The following is a 23,320-nucleotide window of genomic DNA, read 5'->3' as shown; positions in this document are numbered from 1 at the left end:
CGGATGCGGGGTCACAGGTATGCACAGGATAAATAAGTAGATGATTAAGTGTGTTGAAAAGTGACTGATACCTGTGTCCTACCACCCCCTGCCAAGAGATTCTGATTTAACTGTTCTACTGTGCAGCCTGGGCATGGGGAATTCTTTTAGCTTCCCAGATGATTTTGATGTGCCACCAAGGATAAGTTGTAACAGCCTCCCCATTCGAGAAAAGGACTCTTGAATGGAGAGATGATAGCACCATGCCATGAGCTCGGTACACAACCCTTTGTCCCAAACCCTCCCGCCAAACCTCACAGACAAGTTCCAAACAAGGGGGTATTAACAGTGGCTATTGGGCTGGAAATTACTACTGGAATATTTAAAATTCTTAAAATTGAAATTTGGAAGATGGGAAAAGGGAAGCCGAGAGGTCATGTGACTTGTTCCGGGTCCCTCGGTCATTAAGGGCAGAATCAGGGTGAGAATTGAAGCATTTTTAATTCAACCCGGTAATTTTTCAAGCCCCCCAGTTGCTCTGTTAACAAGGCAAGGACATATCTGTTTTATTCGCAGCCACAAGCCCAGTTTCTGGCACACAGGAGGTACTGACACATACTGGCTGTACACAGGAGTTTCAACGGGACATTACTCAGAAACCTACAGACAGCGGAAGACCGCAGCCGCACGTCATACTCGAGTTCTTGGGCTGGTAACACGGCAGACGGCGTTTGAATTATTTCACCTGAAGAGGAGGTTTGCCTGGCGTTCCGGGTTATACGATCCTCCTTCCAGAAAGAGGGGCTTACCGGAACCAGCTGCAGGGACTAGAGAGGGAATTTTCCATAGCACAGTGCTGGCACCCAGGCAATGAGGAGCTCATTAATCATGAAGGAATATGCACAGACCCAGGTTCTCCTTCTATGCTCCTCTAGTCCCCAGCCCTCCTGCCTGGTGCTCTGGCCACTGTCCCCAGGACACAGGACGCCCCTGTGCATCCCAGCACTGTGTGAAATGCCAAGCTGAAGGCAAGATGTAGTCCGTATCTCTCTCTAAATGCTTCAAATAAATTAGTCATCAGCAGTTCATATCATTACATGTACTTTTGCTTAGCAATGATAGCTACATGTCAATTAACTTAAAACCCCTCTATTAAAGCATCCTTTACAAACAATAAAACATCCCCATTTTAAGGGCACACATCAGTGAATTTTGATAAATGTATAAGCACCGATGTAACCACCACTAAGAAGATAGACGGCATTTTTTAACACCCTAGAAAATGCCTTTGTGACCCTTTGCAACCAGTCCCGCGCCAAACCCCGGCCCCAACAAACCACCAATCTACTTTCTGTCCCTAAAGACGAGCTCTTCTCCTCCACGGACATATACATGAAATGACACAATATGTAGTCTTGTGGGTGTGGTCTCTTCCCTTCAGTATACAGGTTTCGAGATCCGGTGTGTCATTGTGGGTTTCAGGAGGTCGTTTTTGGTAACACAGCATGGTGTTCCATTGTGTGCATAAATCAACTGCATAGATTTATACTGTACATAATAACATTTTCATATGTTTGCATAGTGACTTGCTTCTGGTTATCCTGCTTTAATTCACTTATTTCTGGTAGCAATTTTCATAGCCCTTTTGATTCCAGATATACACAACCATATCATTTGTGTGTAAAGCCAATTTTACCTCCCTATGGGGATGCCTTTTCTTTCTTTTTTGAGCCTTATTGCACTGGCTAGGCTCTTCTGTACAGTATTCAATAGAAGTGAGAGAAGCCTTCCTTGCTCTTGTTTCTGATTTTACGGGAAATGTGTGTAGTGTTTTAGCATTAGCGATGTTTTCTGTAGGTTTTTCAGACATCCTTTATCAGGTTAAGGAAGTGTCCTTCTACTAGAGTGTTGAATGTTTTTAATCATCAACACTGAATTTTGTCACATTTTTTTTCTGTATTTATTGAAATGACAGGATTTTGTTCCTTTTTTCCATTAATGGGGTTAAATACATTGATTCTTTTTTTTTTTCTCATATTAAAACAATCTTGCAAACCTGGGATAATAACCAGGTGTCATCCCATACCTGGGATAATATAGTATCCTTTTTATATATTGCTGGATTCAACTGCTAATATTTTGGTAAGGATTCATTATGCATATTTTCATGAAGGATATCGGTCTACATTTTCTTTTCTTAAATTATCTTTGACTGGTTTTGCTGTTAGAGTAATCTGGATTTACAAAACCAGTTGGGAAGTGTCCTCTATTTTCTGAAGGACGGACTTTCTTTCTTCTTTTTTTTTTCAATACTGTAAAAATGTCATTTTGTTATTTCCAGACTTAACTTTGTCTTTCAGAATAATTGGGTGGTAATTCTTATTTATATTTCCCTTTAAGTAAGGTACCTTTTTCTTTCTTTTTTTTTTTTTAAGATTTTATTTATTTATTTGACAGACAGAGATCACAAGTAGGCAGAGAGACAGGCAGGCAGAGAGAGAGGGGGAAGCAGGCTCCCTGCCAAGCAGAGAGCCCGATGTGGGGCTCGATCCCAGCACCCTGGGATCATGACCTGTGCCGAAGGCAGAGGCTTTAACCCACTGAGCTACCCAGGCGTTCAAGTAAGGTACCTTTTTCTTTCCCCTTCTCGCTGCCTGTAAGATTTTCTATTAATTCCTTCCCTCCACCCCAGGGGTCTGTTGAACGTTTTTTAGTCTGTGGATTTACAGCTTTCATCACATTTAGAAAAATTCTAGCCACTATTTCTTCTAATGTGTTTCTCTTTTCCTCAGACCACTTAATATTGTTCCACAAATTATTAAGTTTTGATTCATTTACTTTTTTTTCTTTATATTTCAGTGTGAACAGTTTCTACTGCTGTTTTCAAACTGATATTTTGTTTTGACAGTAATATATCGTCTATTAAGTCCATCCAGATACTGTTTTTCAGTTCTTGAAAGTTACACTCAGATTTTTTAAAATATCTTTTTCTTGTCTTATTGTGTTCATGTTTTTCTTTAAATCCTTGAGAATAATTACTATAGCTGCTTTAAAGCCCTTGCTGCTGTTCTGGTTATCCCTGCAATTAGTGGTTGTTTCCAATCAGTCCATTTTTCTTAAGGTTATGGATCACATGTCTAGTAATTTTTGACTGAGTGCTGGACAGGCAGTTCTGGGTTTTTACCAATTTTTCTTAAAGTTATGGATTACATGTCTAGTAATTTTTTACTGAGTGCTGGACAGGCAGTTCTGGGTTGAACCGATGGTTCAACCGATGGAGTTGCTCTGGCAGATGGCTCAGTTACTTGTGGATCATTTTTGGTCATTAGGGGCTTGGTTTTAAGCTCTGTTAGGGTGAATCTAGGACATTCTTTACTCAGGGACTAGTTTACTCCCAAGACAGGAACATCTGATCTTTACTGAATGCCCCAGTGACCAGTGAAGCCTCTTGACTCTCACTTGTAAAATTATGGACATCTCCCAGCTCCGTGTGACCTTTGGGTATTTTTTTTTTAGCTTAAAGCCTCCCATTCTACTTTTGCCTGGCTTGGTGATCTTTCTCACTATACATATTTGGCTTATTATTCAACAACAGACCCCAGGTTTATATAGTCTTTTCTTTGTAGAGCTTCCTCTTATTTGATATTCTACTCTACAAATTCTAGCTGTTTCAGCTCAGTAAAGTTTGATCTTGTCTTCTCAATTAGGCTGTCAGTGCTCTGCTCAGTCATCTCTTTCTACAACATGATCTGAAAAGGCCCCCAGGCAGAAAGCTGAGTCAAGTGTAGGTTTCATTCACTTCCTTTGCTTCTGTTCTCCCAAGGATTACAGTCCTGTGTTGTCTGTCATCCAATGCCTGGAAATAGTTGTTTAATACATATATATATACTTATTTTATAGTTTTCTAGTTGTCCACAGTGGGAAGGTAAGTACTGTTACAGTTACCCCCTCATTCTGGAAACATGAATTTATTATAAATGCTAGGCTTTGACATTTTTATAAAAATACTCAGAAATAATGTTCTTGGCCATTAAATATTTAATTAAACCAAATAACTTGCCCCATCAACATCCAGAGACTAGAAAACTGCCTAAAACTAGTTCTATGCACCTCAAAATAGGTATGTACCTCACATATTAAATGCTGACTTCTTCGGTAAAACCTAAGACTATCAGTCTAACCAACAGTGCAATATAATGGGACTGATTTTCCGTCCAGCAGTGACACTGAAAAGTAGTTGTATTATAAATTGGAGGTTTCCTAATGATAGCCAGACCCCAGAATGACTCCTGACTACTCCGTTAAATTCTCCGGGCTGTAGGGAACAATGTATAAGATGCTGGTCACAACCACTTGCTATCTGGGAGATGACTCCCCATCTTAGACAGCCTCTGTATGAGAGTCTATCTAGGGCTTGGTAAACTGTATGACACTGAACTAGTTCCATTAATTATTTCTGACCAGTTGGAAAAAAACAGATTTGCTCAGCACAGGCCAAATTCTGGTGTGCTTTTCTCACGGACACAGTCCCATGACCATTTTTTTGGATGTCAGAAGTTAAATGAGATTCTGGCACATTTCCATGAGGTACTATTTTATTTAAAAAGACACCTTAAGATAACTGTATTGAATTATATCATTTCAGATACAAGGTCTTCGTGTACTGCTATGTTTCTTTTTTGTGTTGGTATTTTACCTCCTTCCTCTCTTAGGAAAACATAGTAAATTCTCAGTAGTCTTAAAAATAGAATGCTAAGTTCAGAATAACTCCCACTTTAAAAAAAATTTATCAGGAGGCAGAATAAGGAAATAGGAGCCAGGGGTGGGGGGGAACCTCTGGGAATTAGAGAAGCAGGATATACCCATTCTCTCTTTAGGCCAAGTTTCATCTGGCCCTCACAGAACTTGTATCACATTTTCTAGAAGCTTATATCTCCCCTCAGCCCACAGAGAGGGACAGAACAGCAATCACTTTGGTGGGTATGAGATTACTTTGGGAAAATCCAGGTACTGTGGCACTTTGGGAAAAAAAAAAAAAGAAAGATGGTCTCATCAGTTAGGAAGAGAAAACTTTTTCCAAATCACACCAGAAAAGGTAATAGATAAAGAAAATCATCTTTTGACATGGGGAGTTAGGAGAAGGGAGTTGGGGGAAATTGGAAGGGGAGGTGAGCCATGAGAGACTATGGACTCTGAAAAACAATCTGAGGGTTTTGAAGGGGCGGGGGGTGGGAGGTTGGGGTACCAGGTGGTGGGTATGATAGAGGGCATGGATTTCATGGAGCACTGGGTGTGGTGCAAAAATAATGAATACTGTTATGCTGAAAAGAAAGAAAGAAAGAAAGAAAGAAAGAAAGGCAGAAAGGAAGAAAGAAAGAAAAGAAAAGAAAAGAAAATCATCTTTTTTTTTTTTTTTTTTTTTTTTTTTTTTGTCAGAGAGAGAGCGAGCGAGAGCGAGCACAGGCAGACAGAGTGGAAGGCAGAGTCAGAGGGAGAAGCAGACTCCCCGCGGAGCAAGGAGCCCGATGCGGGACTCGATCCCAGGACGCTGGGATCATGACCTGAGCCGAAGGCAGCTGCTTAACCAACTAGCCACCCAGGCGTCCCGAAAATCATCTTTTGAAGGATACAATTGTTAGGTATAAGACCTTTACCTCTCGCCTGTCCATTGTTGCCTGCTAAGTGCCGACCCAACTTTTACCTCAGCATGGAACATGACAACACGGAAGTTCCATATAGCTCTTGTAGCTATTATAAATAAGTAGAGAACACATTCTATTTGCCACTGGGAATGGGGTGCATCTTTTGAAGTCAGGGTTTTGATGTCATCAAGTGTGTCTTCCACACTTACAGGGTGGTGGCTACCCCATCTGCTTCTGCTTCACCCTTGTGATAGCTGAGATCTCAGTATTTCTAAGAGGCATCTCAAAGGACTGAGGGTTTATAATACTCACAGGCAAGAGTTCTTACCCCAGAACATTCTAGAATCACCAGTGTCTGACCTCTGGTTCACAGCAGTGTAGTCAGACTCTAGCAGGGGTGCCCAGGTACCGAAATTTTTGTTAAAGGTCTCAAGTGTTCTAATAGGTAGCCAGGATTGAACCACTGTCTTAGACAAATAATTCATGTGATATCGGATAGGAGGGAATTACACAAAGAAGAGTTTTAGTGGTCTTCTTCATCTTCTGCTTAGGCCCCTCGTGCCTCCCTTGACATTCTTTTTGCCCAATTTAAACTACCCATCCCACTGTGTCCTCATCAAATTTCTATCCCTGAGAATAATCCATCAATTCTGAAAATAAAATGCTCAAATAGGATATGCTCTACAGTCTAGGATTTTCCAGTGATTTAATTATCTAATTACTAGAGCCGGCTGCCAAGCACAAAAGATTTCATTCAGTTTCACTATTTTATAACACAGTTCAAAGAACATTTGAATTTCTAATTCAATTTTTGTTCTTTGGAGACTCCTCCACGGAGTTCCGTATATTTCTAATGATAGTTCCATTCTTGGACTTATAATCACGTTGGGGTTGCACTTCCTTTTCAGTGTATAACACATACGCCGAAGGAGAATCGGTGCTGAGATGGCTTAATTATTCTAAACTGGTTTGTCTTAAACAGAGAGACTTCCCTGATTGAAAAGACAGGAAGGAAGGCTGATGGGGACAAATTTCAAAGAACAAAATACAAAGACTGAGGTAGAAACAACCACCATCGGCTGGGAAACAAAATGTTTAAGCCTCCCCTATGTCTCTGCTCTTTAGAACTGCACACATGTCAAAGCTCAAGAGAGTATTTGCTTTGTTGTTTATACCCCCCACCCCCACCCCTTGCCAGAGAGGCCGAGCAATCTCGGGGCAATAAAGGAACCTGTGTGGTTAAGATAGCATTCCTAGACCTTGACCGAAGAACCACATTGCTTGAGGACGGATAGTTCTGAAACCCAGCTACCACAGTTCAAGGTTCACCCAGAGAGGCGGGCTGTGGGAAACCCCCCACCCCTCGCCGGCTGGAAAACCAAACAAGGCCAGGGTGATGCTACAGGCACACACGTCACCCTCCATATTGAATGAGCCACACTTCAGAGGAAGCCTGGTACTTAGACTGAAGCAATTCTACCTACCCCCCGCTCCCCCAACCCCACCATGCCAGCACCTGCTTGCTTTGGAAAGCACACACAAGATTTAGGAATTCTTGTGAGGGTCCAGGGAGGAGAGATAATTTCCAAATGGCCAGCAGGTGGCACTAATGGGCAGTAGCCACGTGAGGAGGGGCTTACCCTCCAAAAAAAAAAAATCCCAAGGAAGGACCTGGGACCCAGCAGACCCATTCTGGCCAGCACATTTGCAGGGTACTAAATCATTGGTTTTTAATACTTTCCAACATTTTTTAGAATGAATACTAAAATTTCAGATAAAACCTTGGTTTCCAGAAAAACCCTAGGCTCTAGTGCTGTCGGGTTGTGAAATCACCATCTTAGCTTTAACTAGGTGGTGAGAATCGTGGGGATCAACCATGAGCAAGCAGAAGGGGGAGCGAAGCTGTGATAGGAAGCCCTTCCCTGCTACCACCCCTCCCTGACCAGCTCTGAGGACACCACGCTGTTTAGAAGATGAGCTTCCTGAAGTTGGGAAGATCCCCACATGGAGCCCAAGCCGGCACCACATCCTCAATGACCAACCTGCCCCAAAGGCAGGGGCCATGAGGCTGACACAGGAAGCATCTAGAAAGGTCTCGGAAAGCGATCTCATAAAGAAATGCACAGCCCCAGTTCCTTCTACTCAGAACCCCACAAAACATTTCTCTGCTTCATCAGACCGATGGGACGGATTCCCCCAGACTGGTGACACAGAGGGTCATTTTCGCTCCCTTTCGATTCCCGCACTGTTTGTATGTTACCGAATAAATGGAAAAAGGTAAGGAGAATATTATGGAACACACTCTACACAGATAAAATGCAGATGTGTTTCTCAACCAGTCTTCCACGATGCCTTTTTTTCCTTATGAATTCATCCCCTATTCTAAAGTCATACTTCTAAGTACATCACAGTTCTTTGCAAAAACAGCGCAGGTGCCTGTCCCACCTTCGCGCATGCTCCCTGAAGAGGACCAAGGAGCCAAAACACTTGCAAGCAGGAAGTTTTAACTGGCTATTAGATGCTCCATGGGCTCCTTTTTTTCTAGCTGTCCTCCAAAACACCAAATGTTTAATGGTTTTTCATGTGTAAAAGCATCCCTCGCTTCCAGAAGTGGTAACAGACTGACTTGAGCTGCGGTGGAAGGATCTAGACCGATTTTGTGTGTGTGAGAGAGGAAACCATGCCTCAATGGGGCTCCTCTTTAGGTCTTCAGTTTGCCCTTAGGAACACAGGGTGGAGAGAGCCCGGGGAAGGGGCTGAGGGCCTGGGGATGTTGGGAGGAGTATGCAGACTCTGGGGAGCTAAGCCAGAGGAGGCCCTCCATGCGGAACTGGGCGGGTACCTGGAGCTGTCGCATCTGCTGGAGCTGGAGCCTGAGTTCGGCCACACTCCGCCTCATGTCGAGCAGGCTCATGTGCAGAGCTGAGGGGCTGGCAGGCAAGGGCTGGCTGGACACCCCCGAGGACTCCAGGGCGCCCACAGTCTTGCCTCCGGAAACATGCAGCATTCCTAGGAGAAAAGAAGAGCCAAGAACTTCAGGGTCCCAGAAAGTGGGAGCTCTGAGTCTCATCCCGACACAGATCACCAGTAACTCCTTCAGTATGAAAAAAATTTTAATTATGTCGGTCCTCTAAATGGCGGGGGAAAAAAAAAAAAAAGAACTGGGTTTAAATGACGGCACATTCATGCAAGGTTATACTATGCAGTCTGTAAATGTCATGTTGTAGAAGGCAGAACACAGAACTGATGCCATATTAAGGAAGCTAAATTTTTCCTTTCCTTTCCGTTCCCTACCCTTTCCCCTTCTTTCCTTCCTTCCTCTACACAAGTTTGCAGAAAAAAGATTAGATGTATCTATAACAAAGTATTAACATTCTTTCTAGCTGCTAGTATTCCATGATATATAAAAAAATCTATTTAATTCAAAAATACATATTTATTACATATACATATATATATATATATAAAATATATACGTGTGTGTGTATACACACACACACACACACACACACACACATTTACTTATTATCTTTTTGGTAGGCTCCACACCTCCAGACATGGAGCCCCTTACAAGGCTTGAACTCATAACCGTTAGAACAAGACCTGAGCTGAGATCAAGAGTTGGTCGCCCAACTGCCTGAGCCACCCAAGTGCCCTGAGTTTTATATATGTTTATATTTCTACTTTTTGTATCATTAAATCTGCATGGTGAATATCTGTAATTTTATAATAGAAAATACATTTTTATAATAGAAAATACAGTTTTTTTTAAAAGTCTGGGACCTAATACTGGGTGCTCTCATGGTCGGATGTATTATCTGGACAACAGACACTTAGTTCTGGGCAGATTCAGCCCAGTCACCAAGGGGAAAGTAATAAGAAGAGGGTCTTCTTGTGAATCCTTGTGGGTTTTCAGACCAAAAGAAGCAGGACTTCTGCTCACATCTCGTTTACTGAGACAATCAGGCATGGTTCAAAAATTCTCTAGGAGAGCAAACAAAAAAGGCAGCAGGAAGAAAATCCTCCTCAATACATCTCGAGCTGCCGTAAACTTGTGCTTCTTGGGGCCAACTTAAACAAGCCTCATGGATTTCCTAAGTCCATCTGGGAAGGGCCTGATTTGACCGAGTCTGATTCGGAAAATGCCTCCCCAAGGATCTCGAGTAGCATTTACAGGATCAGCAAGGTACAGGAATCAAAAGGAGGTACCACTGTCTTCACAGGACAATGGAGTTCTCTGGAAGAAGCATCCAGAGTAGACCGAATTTATATCACACACACACACACACACACACACACACACACACACAGGCGTGAGCACTCGCACCCACCCTCTTCTGGTTAGTTCTCTTTTCTGTAAAGGATAGTCTGCAATAAGGCAGGCAGGCCTTCCGGGACCAAACTCTGTTGCTGCTTTGCACACTCTGAAGTGGCTGCACACAGTGGCCTCTCTCTCCATCTGGGCTCAGCACGCAGGGAAGTCCTTCCCCTGCGCACACAGCCTAGCCTCAGGGGAATTGCTGCGGGGGGTGGGGGTGGCTGACACGCCCGTGGGCCAGGGAGCGCTCACAGCTGTCCTCTTGCCGGCTCCCAGCAATGTCCATGGGCGCTGATGGTCCACCAAATTCCTCACCCTCCGAAGACCAGCCCTCTCGCGGCCCCCTTGAGGCAGTCAGGAGAACAGAACAGAAAGCATTGGAAGGATTTCCGAAGGGACCCCAGCAGGGCAGACAAAGAGCTGTTTGTTATTTGTACAAGCCGACTGGCCACTCCTACCATCCTGGCCATGGCTCTGACCAAGGCGGGGCTGCTCTCCTGCATATCTGAAATCACCCCCCGGAAGAGGAAGACTTGCCATCTCTGCAGTGGTCCCAGAGCATATTCTCCAACTGGGAAGGTCTCCAGTACGAGGACATCCAGTAACTCAGCATGTCCCAATGAACAAGCACCTTCGATATCAAGGATTCCGAGGCTGATCACAACACACTGGATGTTTTCCTTTTAGAACCAGCCAGGCCACTGGAGCAGGCTCTGTGCCCACAGGCAGAGACACACGCGGACGTGCCACCAACACACACACACACGCACACGGACAGCATATGGCATCAGGTGTACCACAAATGGTACCATAGAGGTATTTCTCCAACGAAAATGACACAGGGCTCACTAGCCACCCCCCACTTGGGGTTAAGAATTTCTCTGCTCTTCTTCAGCCAAAAGAAGACACACATGCCTTCTCTGTCCCCTCTTCTTAACACGGTGAGAGCGACAGGGCACGTACCATCTGGTAGAGCTGAATGCCAATCACTGGTTCTCAAAAGCATCGTCTGTCCCCAAATTTCTCTACGGAATCCACACTCATCTGTCTAATTTCTTCACCATCTAATTTACTACATCTGGTTTCTATCTCCATCACCCACTCGGTGGCTCCCTGTAAGACGGCCAGCGGTCAGGTGTCAGTCCCACAGATGTAGGGCCGATGCGACAGTGGGCAACATCGGGCTTTGCCTCACTCCCTTCTTTCTCAGTCAGTTTTAAACTCTCCTGTTTCCTTTCTTTTTACCTCTCTGCCACTCTATCTCGGACACTGTCTTTCCTCATTTCTTCCTCAGCCAGTTGTTTAAATCCTGGTGTGTTCTCTTGGGAAGCTTCTCCTCTGACCGGACACATTTCCCAGGGAGGTCACGTCTACTAGGACCACCGACAAACGTCTCCCACATCTTTGTCTCCAGCCTCCAGGTCTCTTCGCATGCACACACCAAGACTTTGATATTGAACCAGGGATCCTCTACGAGCAGGTCAAAGTCATAATTTCTCTTCCTCTTCCCCAACCCTCTTTGTCTCCAGAGGCCTGATTTTGGCCAGTGGCACTATCATCCACTCAATTATTTAAATGAGAATCTTGGAAATTATTCTCAGTATCCAACATCCGAGCTGTATGACCTCAGGTAGGTAACACGACCTCTTTCTCAGTTTCCTTATCTGTCAAGTGGGTCAGTGGGCTATGGGGAGGACCGTGGAACTAACGCATGTGAACTGCTCATCCCGGCGAATCGGGCCAATGCAGGGAACTGTGATGACTATTTCTCTGAGCAGAGTGGGCAAGAGGAGACCCTGCCAGCTTCCCCGCCTCACCTGGGAGTGTCAGGCAATAGAAAAGCCAAGACTAACAGCAACGGGCTGAGGTCAAGAGGCAGGGGACCCGAAATCTTAAAGATGGAGCTGAATTCGGTGGGTGGGAACCCAGAGTGTGAAACGAGCTCCCCTTCAGAGGCGATGCACAGGACCGCGATGTGCTCTCCACACCCACACAGGAGGCACGCACATTCTGCTCCCGGAGCGCACACACTAGTCCGCACAACCTCACTCCTTTCTATGCATGTCGCCCTTCCCCCACCTCCTCCCAGATCTGCCGGAAGTCAAGTACACTGTCAGATGAATCTTATTAACGCAAATTTGATGCAAGCTTCATGTATCCTGTCATGACGGAAAGAACACGGGCTTGGGAACTGGCGGGACTGACCGTGACGCCCCCTAGCGGTGCGGCTCGTATCTTCCTTACAGGATAATGTGTGCAAAATTACAGAATGTACAATAAAAGACACATCGTATGTCTTTGAAATGGGAGGCTTCTTTGGTTCTCTTAGATCCACCGTAAACCCAATATTCCTTGAGTAACCAGAAATCTGGTTTTCCTTTTTTGATCTACCCTTGGCCCAAAGAGCTCCTTGATGTCTCTCTTCCGTGGACTTGACTGTAGGAGGGGGATAATACTTTCGGTCTTGTAGCTTACTTCCTAGGATTCCAGAAGAATTCAAACATTCTGCGCACTGTACAAGGCTGCTATGACAACGAAAGCCCCGTGCACGACGTCTAGCCGTGACCCATGAGAATGAGAGGGACCAAACTCAGGAGGGACACGGGGATGCGGCAATGCACGTGCAGTTGCCAGCGGCATCACCAACTGGCTCAGCCCTTGTGGAGGAGAAAACTGGCAGCACGGTGCCCACGCTGCTCAAGTTCATCCCTCTGGACCTACTGATTCCACTTTGGGAAATGCTTCCCGGGGATATCACACCTGCTCCTTTCCCTTTGCTCCAAAACCATTATAAAATCTTTTGCAACAAAGCAGTGAAAACGACCTACATAGCTTTAGAGAGACTGGGGCAACTTAACACAGAAGAATGAGGTAAAATTACAGGTGGGGGCAGGGGAGACCACCACGTGAGTACGTGTCGTGTGAGGACATGCGTTTAGTGCTCTCATCTGGAGCGTGGGAGTAACAACTGTACCCATCTAGGGGAGAGGCATCAGGATCTAATGAGTTTCGGCATGAAACGCAACCCAGAACAGTGCCTGGCACGTAGGAGACACCCCCAAAACATTTCCTGCGATTATGAGGATGATGTCACCCAAAGTGAAAGGGAGGAAAAGGAGAATGTAAAAGACTGTGTGCCTCTCGATTAGAACAACGGCATTGGGTACTCAGCGTTCCTAGAATAGAATCCAGGGGCCCGGAAGGCTGTGGCGTTCATGAGTTCACCAGGCCCCCTTTGTTCTCGCCAGCTTCATGGACGTGTAATTGACACAGAACACTGTGTAACTTTAAGATGTACTATGTGTTGATTTGATGACACACTTACATATTACAGTATGATCACTATGGTAGCGTCAGTGAACACGCCCATCATATGTCCCGTAATTGCCGCTTCCTTTTTGTGGTGAGAACGTTTAAGATCTACTCTCTTGGCTACTTCCGAGTATAGAGCTGAGAAGTGTTCTCTATAATCCCAACGCTGTGCTCATATTAGATGACCCAGAACTTGTGCATCTTCTAACTGGAAGCTGACACTTTTGACCAACTCCTCTCCATTTCTCCCAACCTTCAGCCTTGGCTAACCACCTTATTACTCTGCTTCTTTGAGTTCAATAGATTCCTCTCCGCCCCCCCCCCCCCACCTTATATTCACAATAGACGAGAAAATAAATGAACCAACAGACATCTTCCAAACAAACTGGCAACTGGTCTGAAGCCAAGTTTAGCAATTTCCGCAAAATAATTCTCTGGCTGCGGCCAAGGTCACTGATTGATTTCTGAGTAAACTGACAAATCCCATGAGGCCTGGAAACACTGGACGTCCAGCCCGGCCGGCTTCACAGCTGAACTGTCTGTACTTAGCCAGGGAGGAACCAGATTGACCAGAGGTCTCAGGCCAGCCCCGAGATCTGTCCGTTCTACTATGCTGTGTAACATGCTGCGGCTTCCCCAAAATTAGGGGTTTCACCCAACTGGCCACATGCTTCCTGTGTCATTCAGTAGCTGAACATGTCCCTGGTAATAATTTCTATTTCTAATCCAATGCAAGAGAAGATCTCATTTTCTTGAGAGGAGGCCTGCCTTGAGCCGGCCACATCAAGTGGACATCAAATAAACATGGATATTGGTGAACTCCACTGGGAACATAACTGGGCCTTCTAGCGGGGGAATGCTGGCGTTTACAAAACTGGCCCTGGTCAGAGCACACCTTCCACCTTGACCATGGGCTCCCTTCCAGTTCATTCCCATTCTTTAGCTGGGCTGAGCTCCTTCCTCCCTGTGGAACATTCCAATGGCTTCCCTTTGCACTTAGAATAACATCTAAATTCCTTTCCTGAGCATTTACACATGCGCCCACTCTTACTGTCCCCTCTCACTCACCTAAGTAGTCCCCATTCATCCTTGGGGCCTCAGCCTCTGTCACTTCCTCCGGGCAAGGTCTCAGTGGAGGCCAGATCTGTCGGTTAAATATTCACCCTGCACTCTGTCTTACCACTCGTAATTACTGGTTCTGGATCTGTTTTCCCCATAGGCTTAGGAATTCTAGGCAGGCAGCCCTGTCTCAAGGATGCCCACTGTCCTTGCCCAGTGCCAGGCACACCTATTTGTCGGATGCGGGACCATATAGTTGAATAAATGAAAGAAGAGTGAATGGAAGAAGAAAACGGAATGGAGAGGACCAAAGGGCTCAGGCCACGCCCTCCCCCCTGAATTAATTAGTGACTACTCTGGAATTTCAGCATTAAGCTGGGAAGGGGGTGTTGGTGGTGGTTGGGGTTGTGGGGGGCGTTATCCAGAAAGCCTCTGAAATCCAACCAATTACGCGACGTAGAGAAACGTTAAATGCTCCGAAACCAGCCAAAGCGAATCCAAGGCAGCCCGCCGAGGCTCGGAAAAACACTTACCTGCGCTCTCCGTGTGGCTCTTATTGGCTGTGGTTTTCATCATTTTCTCACTGAATAAAAGAAAAAGAAAGTCAGCTACACAGTTTCCAAAATTCTTTTTTTTTGGCCCCTTCCATTCACTATTCTAAGCGATTAGCAGCGGCTCGTGATGGTATCAAGCAATGAGGGTATTTGAGCGTCAGCATCACCACCGGCCAGAATGGAAGAGGCTTCCCAGGTGTGGACTTGCCACTGCGGGTGGAATGCAGCCGAGCAGCACTCATGACTTTCAGATGAGGCGGACGTGGAGACGAGTGGATGGCGCTCGTGGGCACGGGCGCCGTGGTCCGTGAAGCCACATGCACTGGGAAGCCCATTTACCCTTCTTGGGCCAAAGTGTTACCTTCGACCAAGAATTACCAGAAGGAAAACAAACAAACACACCATGATTCATAGAGATGGGAATATTTTCAGCCTTGAGATGATTACAAGAAAAACGGATTTGAATGAATGGATTATCATAATGATTAAAGAGAAACAGATCGAATTATTTTTCATTGGTTTTCTTTCTTCTTTTTACCTAGACGCATCTTTGCTATTACTTGTAATGGGCCCTTTAAAAAGCGCCGACTGAACAAGGCCAGTTAAACTGGCAATCTGTTTCTCCATGGCTTGCATCCTCTCTCTGTAAAACAAGAGAATCGTTGGTTAAAGCTATTATTGACTTTCAGACTGGTTTGTCTAGGTGAATGATCTGCGGAGGGTTATAAAATGGACCACCTAGGAGGCTGCCAAAGTTCATCCCATCCTGGCCCCGGGGATGTGAACAGCCTACAAATCCTTACTGGGTTCAAGATTCAATGATCAGAGTTTAATATTAACCCACTGAGCTCACTGGGGGGAAAAAAAAAAACAAAACAAAAAAAACCACAACAACAACAACAAAAAACAACACCAGACAGAGGAGCTAGCCCAGGCCTCCTGGAAAACGGAAAAGTGCTTCCTTCTGAAAGGACTCTGTCCGCCGTGTTTTTGTGAATTTCTGCCCTGCTGTTGCAAATTGATCGCTGACACCAGCCATGTCCTAGGCTAGCTGGGGCCCGGTGGCACAGACTTGCAAGCTGTCCTCATGGGCTGGAAGGCTGTCACCGAGGTTTTGGTGTCAATGACGGAGACGCTGGCCGAGTGTGGAGTACAAATTGTACAGCCCAAGAGCGACACAAATGGATGTCTCCGAAGGAAAAACAGGACTGGAATTACTGTCTGACTTGGGGGAAGGGGCTGCCGAGTCTAATGTCGTAGGAACCTTAATCTGGGGCTTTCACAGGATCCGGCAGGAAGACAAATATCCCTGACAACTTGACCATCTGAAGACGCAAGTGAAAAATCCCCCCATGAGGAACTGTGCACAGACACTGCCCCCCTCTGTTTGGGGCTCTCTGAGGTCACGGCACCGTCCGTCTGGCCTTTCACACAGGCTCCCCTCTTCGAGCCCTGGCCAATGGCAGTTTCGCAGAACGATGACTGTTATTTCCAGCACGTGAAAAAAACACCACCACAACAGAGTGACCTCCCCTGACGGAGGATGGTGGGCAGCAATGGCTGTCACTGCCAGTGAAACGCAATGACACTTACGTGGTGGTTTCAAACAAGACAAGGGAGACAGCGGAGAACAGTCTGAGTAGTGGGGGTACCTCGTCCGCCAACGTATCCCCTCAGCAGGTGTCCCAGCGGGGGATGGCTCGAGACAAAGACGTGACCCCGCTCTCCACCACGGTTCCTCACCCCACAGGCCCCTGGTAGTGTTAGCCCTGGGGATTCCCGTACTACAAACAGCATATTCAGACATTGTAGCTTTTAAGCACAAGCTGACTTCTTTATCTGGTATTGCATGGAAAAAAACATGGCGGCCTGTTCTTGTGCTAGAGAACAAACAGCTGGTTGAGCTGGACTAATCGAGAGACGACGTATCTGTATCTCCAACTTCGCAAAGGTAATTCTGTCTGTATAAAAACCTCTGGCCTTGCTTTTTGTCTTGGGAGTACAACCCGTAGCGCCATATGAAACACTGAGCACAATTATGACTTTGACTTCACAGTCGCATGCGTTTTCTTTAGGTTAAAATGGATGGTTCTGACACAATCCCGAGTTTCTCGGATGGAAGTCACGCAATCTGAATAGTCACTGGTTGTGAACACAGTAAGGAAAAGTATCCAGCTGATGTGCTAAATAGTATGATCTCTTTGTTCTACTGCAAGAAACTATGGTAGAGAGAAAAAATTGCAAATAGAGTGGAAGTTCCTGGAGTGACTTTCCAGTTGCTTCCAGGCAGAGTAGTGAAGGCTGAACTGAGTGGCATAGCGTTTTGAGTCCTACCTGTGTTTTTGGCCTCCTCTCTGCCATTAGACAGTGCATGTCGCAAACAGAGAACTAGTAAGAAATTCTAATCAAGAAATCAGGTTAGTGAACCTCCAATGGCAATCCCAAGTTTATCAGACCCAAGTGGCCAAGGAAAGTGGTGGTTGGTCATGCTGCCTGCTGAGTGGTAGAAAAAGACAAATGGGCTCTTGGGAAATGAATGATGTCCAGGAGATCTGCTGAGCAGCAGAAGAAAGTCATCCCGGGCCCCCATTCTTCCCACAGTAATGCTGGAGTCAAGCTCATGACCTCGAGTAGAGGGGCACTCAGAGCTCCTTGAGATGGTACTAGTTCACGGCTCTTACTCAATCCTAGGCACGTGCAGAAGATCCCTCCCGGCCACCCCACCTTCCTTCCTTGAGTGACACCTCATTTTTAGAGTCTAGGCAGCCTTGGTTAGGAAATGGCTTAAAGGAGCCTGTGAAGCTGGAGCGTGGGATAGGAAGGCACGGTGACAACCTAACCAGACAGGCGACAGCGATGGTGAAAACCAGCTACATCTACGACTATAAAGCATTAAGTGAGAATCTGACAGGAGGAAATGGTGGAAGGGATTCCAACACTGGCTCTAGGTGCAACCCTGAACAGGGCCCTTTCTGATCACTCTCTGGTCACCAGCTTTCACTACCCCGTTTAACAAGGGAGGGCAGCAGCATCAAATCCAAGCAAAGCGCCCGAATCATTCAGAGTCAGAACACTGCTCTTCAACTATTCATCCCCGTGGGTCCTCTCCACACAGGCGTCCGAAGGGCTTCGTACATGCCTTTATTGGCTTTTTCCTTTTTCAGTGGGTACTCAGCTGCTCACTGGGCTTCCCTGCATGGTGGTTTTAGGATGCAGAGAAAGACAATACCCAAATCTCACTCCACTCTTCCTTCCTCATCAGACATTATGTTGACATCATCACCCAACTGCCTGGGATAGAAGTTTTGGATGCTCTGGAGCAAAGCTCTATTCTTGGCTCTATACATACACATTTGGTTCTCCCTTTCTCTCTCTGAGGACGGCTGTCAAAGCTGTCTGCGTGGCCTCCTCTAGGCTATGTCACTGGTGGGGCCACCAGGAAGGAGACATGATCTGTCAGAGCCCTGAGAGTACAGAATACTTGAGCCTGACAGCCAAGGTCAGGAGACAACTCTCTCCCATTGTCCAGGAAACAGCGGGGCGTGCACGTGACCAACCCATGTGATCGTACCCACGTGTTCCACTGCCTCGACCAAAACTGCTTTACAAAAATACAATTCTTTTGACACATGGTAATGAGAAAACTTTTTCCCCTCCTATTTAATCATCAAAGTGTTTCTGGTTTCAGGATTCATTTGAGGGAGATTATCTGATTTATAAATTCATAAATAAGATTGTCTTTCCATTTCATGGTTGGTAATCTGGAAACAATTTTATGGTTTAACTAAATTACAGCGACTGGAAACTTATGCAGCCTTCTCCCATGATGAAATGTTATGAAGTATGTTTTAATGTGAAAAGGAGAAAAGAGAAACGCAGCGGAAGACGAGAAATTAAATACGACCCTGTCATTTTGTTGCAGTGGCAATTCTGTACGATAACCATCAGAATATTAAAGACATTTCAGCCAATGCTTGCCAATATTCCTTGGCTTAAGGTATTACAGGACTGGTATAATTACTGTTGAAAAGATGGTTTAAAAGTGATTTCATAAACCTTTTTGTATCATTCCATAAGCCATATTTATGTGATTAGTATGTATGGTTAACTAGTCATTTAGGGCCGTAAGTCAGCCTGGCTGAATGCATCTTCCTGGGGCCCAAGCATAATATTAATAAAAAAATTCAAGTCCAATCCAGGGAAAGTGCTGATCCCAGTATTTAAACTCCCTCTGCTACAACCAGCTTTCCTTGAAAGCCCACGTCCGCCTCTGATGAGGCAAAGCCCAGACTGTGCGTGGTCTGCTCTCTGCCTTCCGAGGACAGGGAAGGAATGAGTCTGATTTGGGGGGAATACGTTTAGCCAGTAACTCCACTTATCCAACTTTTGGATTCAAGTTTTCACCTTCAGCCTTTTTTTGACCCGGGACTGGCCTCTGTGCTGACCCAGGCCTCATTAAACCTGAATTAAGTCCTTACTGTCTTATCTCTAGGTAAATGAATGACTATTAAAAAACAAGTCTGTGCCGTAACAACTAGGAGACTGGTAATTTTATAATGAATCCCTAAAGGTATGTTTTTAGCCATCCAGGAGGAGTGTCGGGGAGCTGAGGGAAAACAGCTGGCTGAGCTGATGCGACCAACGCCGGTGGAGGGTCGTTCACCTCCCGAGTCAGTTACCAACGCTGAGCCCACTGGCTCAGGAGAGTCAGTAACAGCGATGATTGGGGGGTTGGGGGCTGGCCTTCTGGGAGTGCTTCCCAGGGGGCCCATCAATTCATTTCCAGTTCCTGTATTTTGTGAGTATTTTTACTATCTGTTCCTGATCATTCCCTGTGCCCTCCATCTCCCCACAAAAAAGTCATGAACAGCAGACAAGCCATCAGCAAATGTTTTCAAGCACGTTACTCTGTGCTAGGCACGAAAGAAGCTGGTGTGAACGAGACAGTGAATAAAGCATCATCATTCCTTCCTCAGAGTCACTTTTTTGTTTGTTTGTTTGTTTCTGGGAGAAAATCTAAGTGAACTAAAACCCTTTAATCTTGGCAGTGCCAAAGTCATTTTCCAGAACGGAATAGCGAACAGGCTTAAAGCTGGGCTATGCTCTTGTTTGCTCATGCCCTGATTCTCTGGTATGAGGGGGAAAAAAAAAAAACAAAGTAATTAAAGTCACTGTTTTCAGAAGAGTTCAACAGAACACTGGAATTCGAATGATCTGAATTTGTGGTAAAGCTTCAAATAGGACTCCGAGCAGGGAACTTTCTATTTCTGCCCGAAGTTAACCTATTGGTGAAAGAATTCTATAACTAAAAACATTCCTCTGAAAACACCCCATCAATCTAACTGCTCACTGAAACCTCTAGATTTCTTGAGGAGACACTGTGGGCGTGGCCAGTAACTGCCACGGGGCTGCCGTGTTCCGTACGCATTAAGGTTGTCCCCCAACCACTGCATGCAACCATGTCTGGCACTTTCTTGTGTTCTCAGTCCTTGGGCGAAAACCAGAAACAGACGGTCACGAAGAAATGGTGTTGATAACATTGACCTTGAAGGCTGCTATCTCTCCCCTGATCCTCTGCCCATGGAGAAGGAAGACTGGGTATGCTTCATGTTTCCTCTTACTGCTTCAGCCCATTGTTCTGGCCAGCTGTTCAACATCTGCCACGCTTCTGAATTCTGACTTCCTCACCCGTAAATGCCCTACCAGCATCTCGGACATTCCCACGTCCTTGGAGGACTTCAGCACAGGAAGCTGGCCTCCCCCCGTCCCATTCCAATTCATTATCTCTTAGAGCGTCAACGTCTACTCAGGTAACCCTTTCACAAGTTGGCCATTCCAAGACGCTCGACTCTTCTTCAGACATACTCTGACCTTCGGTTCTTACTTGGTCTGGTTTTACTGTCTAGATCTGGAAAGTCCAGCTTTTCCCCAACTCAACAAAGAAATAATGACCAAAGCGAATAGCATCTGGAATGCTCTGCCTTTGACTGATGGCCACGAAGATATGCACATCTAATGACGCCTGTAAAGAAACAGGCAAAAAATGGAGCCCCATTTATAAAGATCTGGTGGGGGGAAAGCTATTTCTAATCTTTCTTTATAAATTCACTGAGGCACTAAGAAAATGAAAGCTCATGATGAGATGTGAAGAGAATGCTGTGTTCCTTGGAATAAATAGTTTTTCGCATATTAGCTTGTAACTGGTGCTATTTACCCGAAAGGACTGAAGTGACATTTGATTGCCAATAACTTCCGTGATTGCTACTGAGTGTGAGCCCTATGACAGGTGCTGGGGGAAAATGCTACTGGTCTTTTTTGCTGACCCCAGACTTCGGATGATCCAACTGGGGGTGGGGCAGGGGTGGGCATAGCTGGCTGGGATCTAGGTCCGTGTGCTCCTAGCGGTCAGGTGCCCCCGGAGGACGGGCACAGACGGTGTCAGCTGGGGAAGAGCAACGCCTCCTATTAGGAGACACGTGAACGAAGCCCAAAAGAATAGGATTTAGCAGAAGGAAAAGAGAGAAGAACAGCACACTAGGGGAGTCCTGGGGCAAGGGCAGTGGAATTAGACTAAGAACATTCAATGGAAGCAACAATTCTGGAGCAGGCATTAATTTAGATTTGTTCTCTGGCTCCAGAGGCGGGCGGGGACAGGGTAGGGACACCAGGTCGGAGGCCACCGCTGCAGACGGGTGGCAGCTGGCACCACCAGCAGGAAGCTCGAGGAAGAGGGCTGGAGTAAGGGACGCCTTCTCTGGTTGTCCTAATGGGGAGTGGGAGAGAGACCAATCAAGAGGACACCAAGGCCTCTGACCCAAGTACGGGATGAATGAAGCGGTCACGCCTGCGTTGCACACCTGAGACGGGACAGCCTCTCCGGACGCACGGAGCCCGAGCTGACCTGCAGCCAGGGAACCAGGAGCTCGTGACCCGTTATGTAAAAGGCTGAATGAACTTTCAGCGCACAGAGGAGATGGGGCCTTCAAAGCCTGGCACCCCTTGTGAAACAGAGGTGCCCATTTCCTTATGCCCAACCCTCCAAGAGCATACTATGTCTGAAATGCAGCCAGACTTAGGATTCTAGAATTACAGAATTTTCTGGTTGGAAGGAACTTAGTTAGGTCCCACCGTTTCTCTTCCCTTCTGGTTTAGTGATCTTGACAAGCCAAAAAAAACGGGGGGGGAGGGGCAAGGCGGGCCCCGCAGGTCACGCTAAGCTCAGCCACACCCAGCTCCGCGCTCCCATGAGCCCGATCACCCAAGAGCGTTCTGCCCAGCACAGCAAAAACGCCAGGAAGTTCTCCAGGTAGCCTTTAACCTGATTCACAACTTGCTTTCCGGGCAGACTGTACTGGCTGGAACCAGAATACAGCCCACATCAGGCGTGAGGACACAGTCGCTCAGATCCAAAGGGCCAGATCCAGTGGCCCTACGGAACAGAGCCACCCACTGCTCTGACAGAACCTTCCAGGTCACTTCCCAGTGTATGCCCATGTCATTCAAGCACCATCGAGAAGTCATACTACCATCCCCCTATTACCGCGAAGGGCAGGGAGGCTTAGCCAGGCAGGGGCCCTCCCAAGGACAGTGACTCACCACCTGGGGTGAGGCGCTTCATTTCCCTGGAGGTGAGAACCTTCGCTCCCCAGGATGAGCCTACACCCTGGCTTGTGAAATCACCTACTTGGCATTTTCTTTCTCCTCCCTGAGGGTAGGTAATGTTTCATCTTCATGCTTTTGGAAATGACATCGCAGATTTTGCACAGGTACAAACCGGTACGAAGAGCCGTTCGATCGTGTTCCAGCTGCTTTACCGGGGCCTGCCACTGATCTTCCAACAAGAGATGGTGTCAGAGGTGATGGAGAGATGGGTCTCTTGAGGGGTCCTACAGGAGCTGTGGAAATACGCTCTCTGCTTCCTCCTGCTTTTGATGTAGAAAACCTTAGGGTGAACTCAAAAGACAGACTCAGGAGATAGAAGGGAGGCGTTTCCTAGAGCTGGCCTCCCAAATGTCTTTTTGCATTTCATCCTTCTTAGATGTCTGTGTTTACTGGAGGAGTGAGGGACATACTGTTTTTATTACAAAGACAAAAAAAAAAATATTGACACAGTTTGACAGTAACGACATCATTTGGCTGGAAGAGCTCCAGACGCCAGGCTCTATGGGAAATCTCTTGTCTGATTCTCCTGTAAAGTCAGCGATGAGCAGAGTGGCCTCTCAGATCCGGGGTCATCTCTGAAGATGGTCGGGGAGGGGGAGGAGGGGTTTACTCCTCATACAAGCTGGCCCTACACGAGTGTGGTGGCCAATCCTGACTTCTGTAGACCCGCCATTTTTGAACGTTGGAATTAATGGTTAGATCTGGCGAAATTTTTGACACTTCACTCGTGAAAAATAAAACTCCAAAAACTCAAGAAAAGCCAAGTGTAAAATCTCCGCCATCTCCTCCAGACG

The 23,320-nt window shown here is 46.2% G+C and overlaps 1 protein-coding gene across 17 annotated transcripts in view; it reads right to left on the bottom strand.

Annotated features, from left to right (window-relative positions):
* The window catches only part of KIAA1217 (KIAA1217 ortholog), a 291,604-nt gene that overhangs the window by 30,979 nt on the left and 237,305 nt on the right, over window positions 1-23,320 (bottom strand). For 11 of the 17 annotated variants that reach the window (XM_032349632.1, XM_032349622.1, XM_032349623.1 and 8 more), the window contains 3 exons: window positions 15,403-15,507; window positions 14,844-14,893; window positions 8,464-8,630 (listed from right to left, as the gene is read on the bottom strand). In XM_032349632.1, coding sequence (XP_032205523.1) covers window positions 8,464-8,630; window positions 14,844-14,893; window positions 15,403-15,507 — 322 coding nt within the window. The remainder of the gene's footprint in view (window positions 1-8,463; window positions 8,631-14,843; window positions 14,894-15,402; window positions 15,508-23,320) is intronic. The other 6 variants (XM_032349624.1, XM_032349625.1, XM_032349628.1 and 3 more) reach the window with 1 other exon arrangement.

This window comes from Mustela erminea, chromosome 6 (genome assembly GCF_009829155.1).
Source record: "Mustela erminea isolate mMusErm1 chromosome 6, mMusErm1.Pri, whole genome shotgun sequence".
NCBI classification, from domain to species: Eukaryota; Metazoa; Chordata; class Mammalia; order Carnivora; family Mustelidae; genus Mustela; species Mustela erminea.
This window is presented reverse-complemented; position numbering and strand designations above follow the sequence as displayed.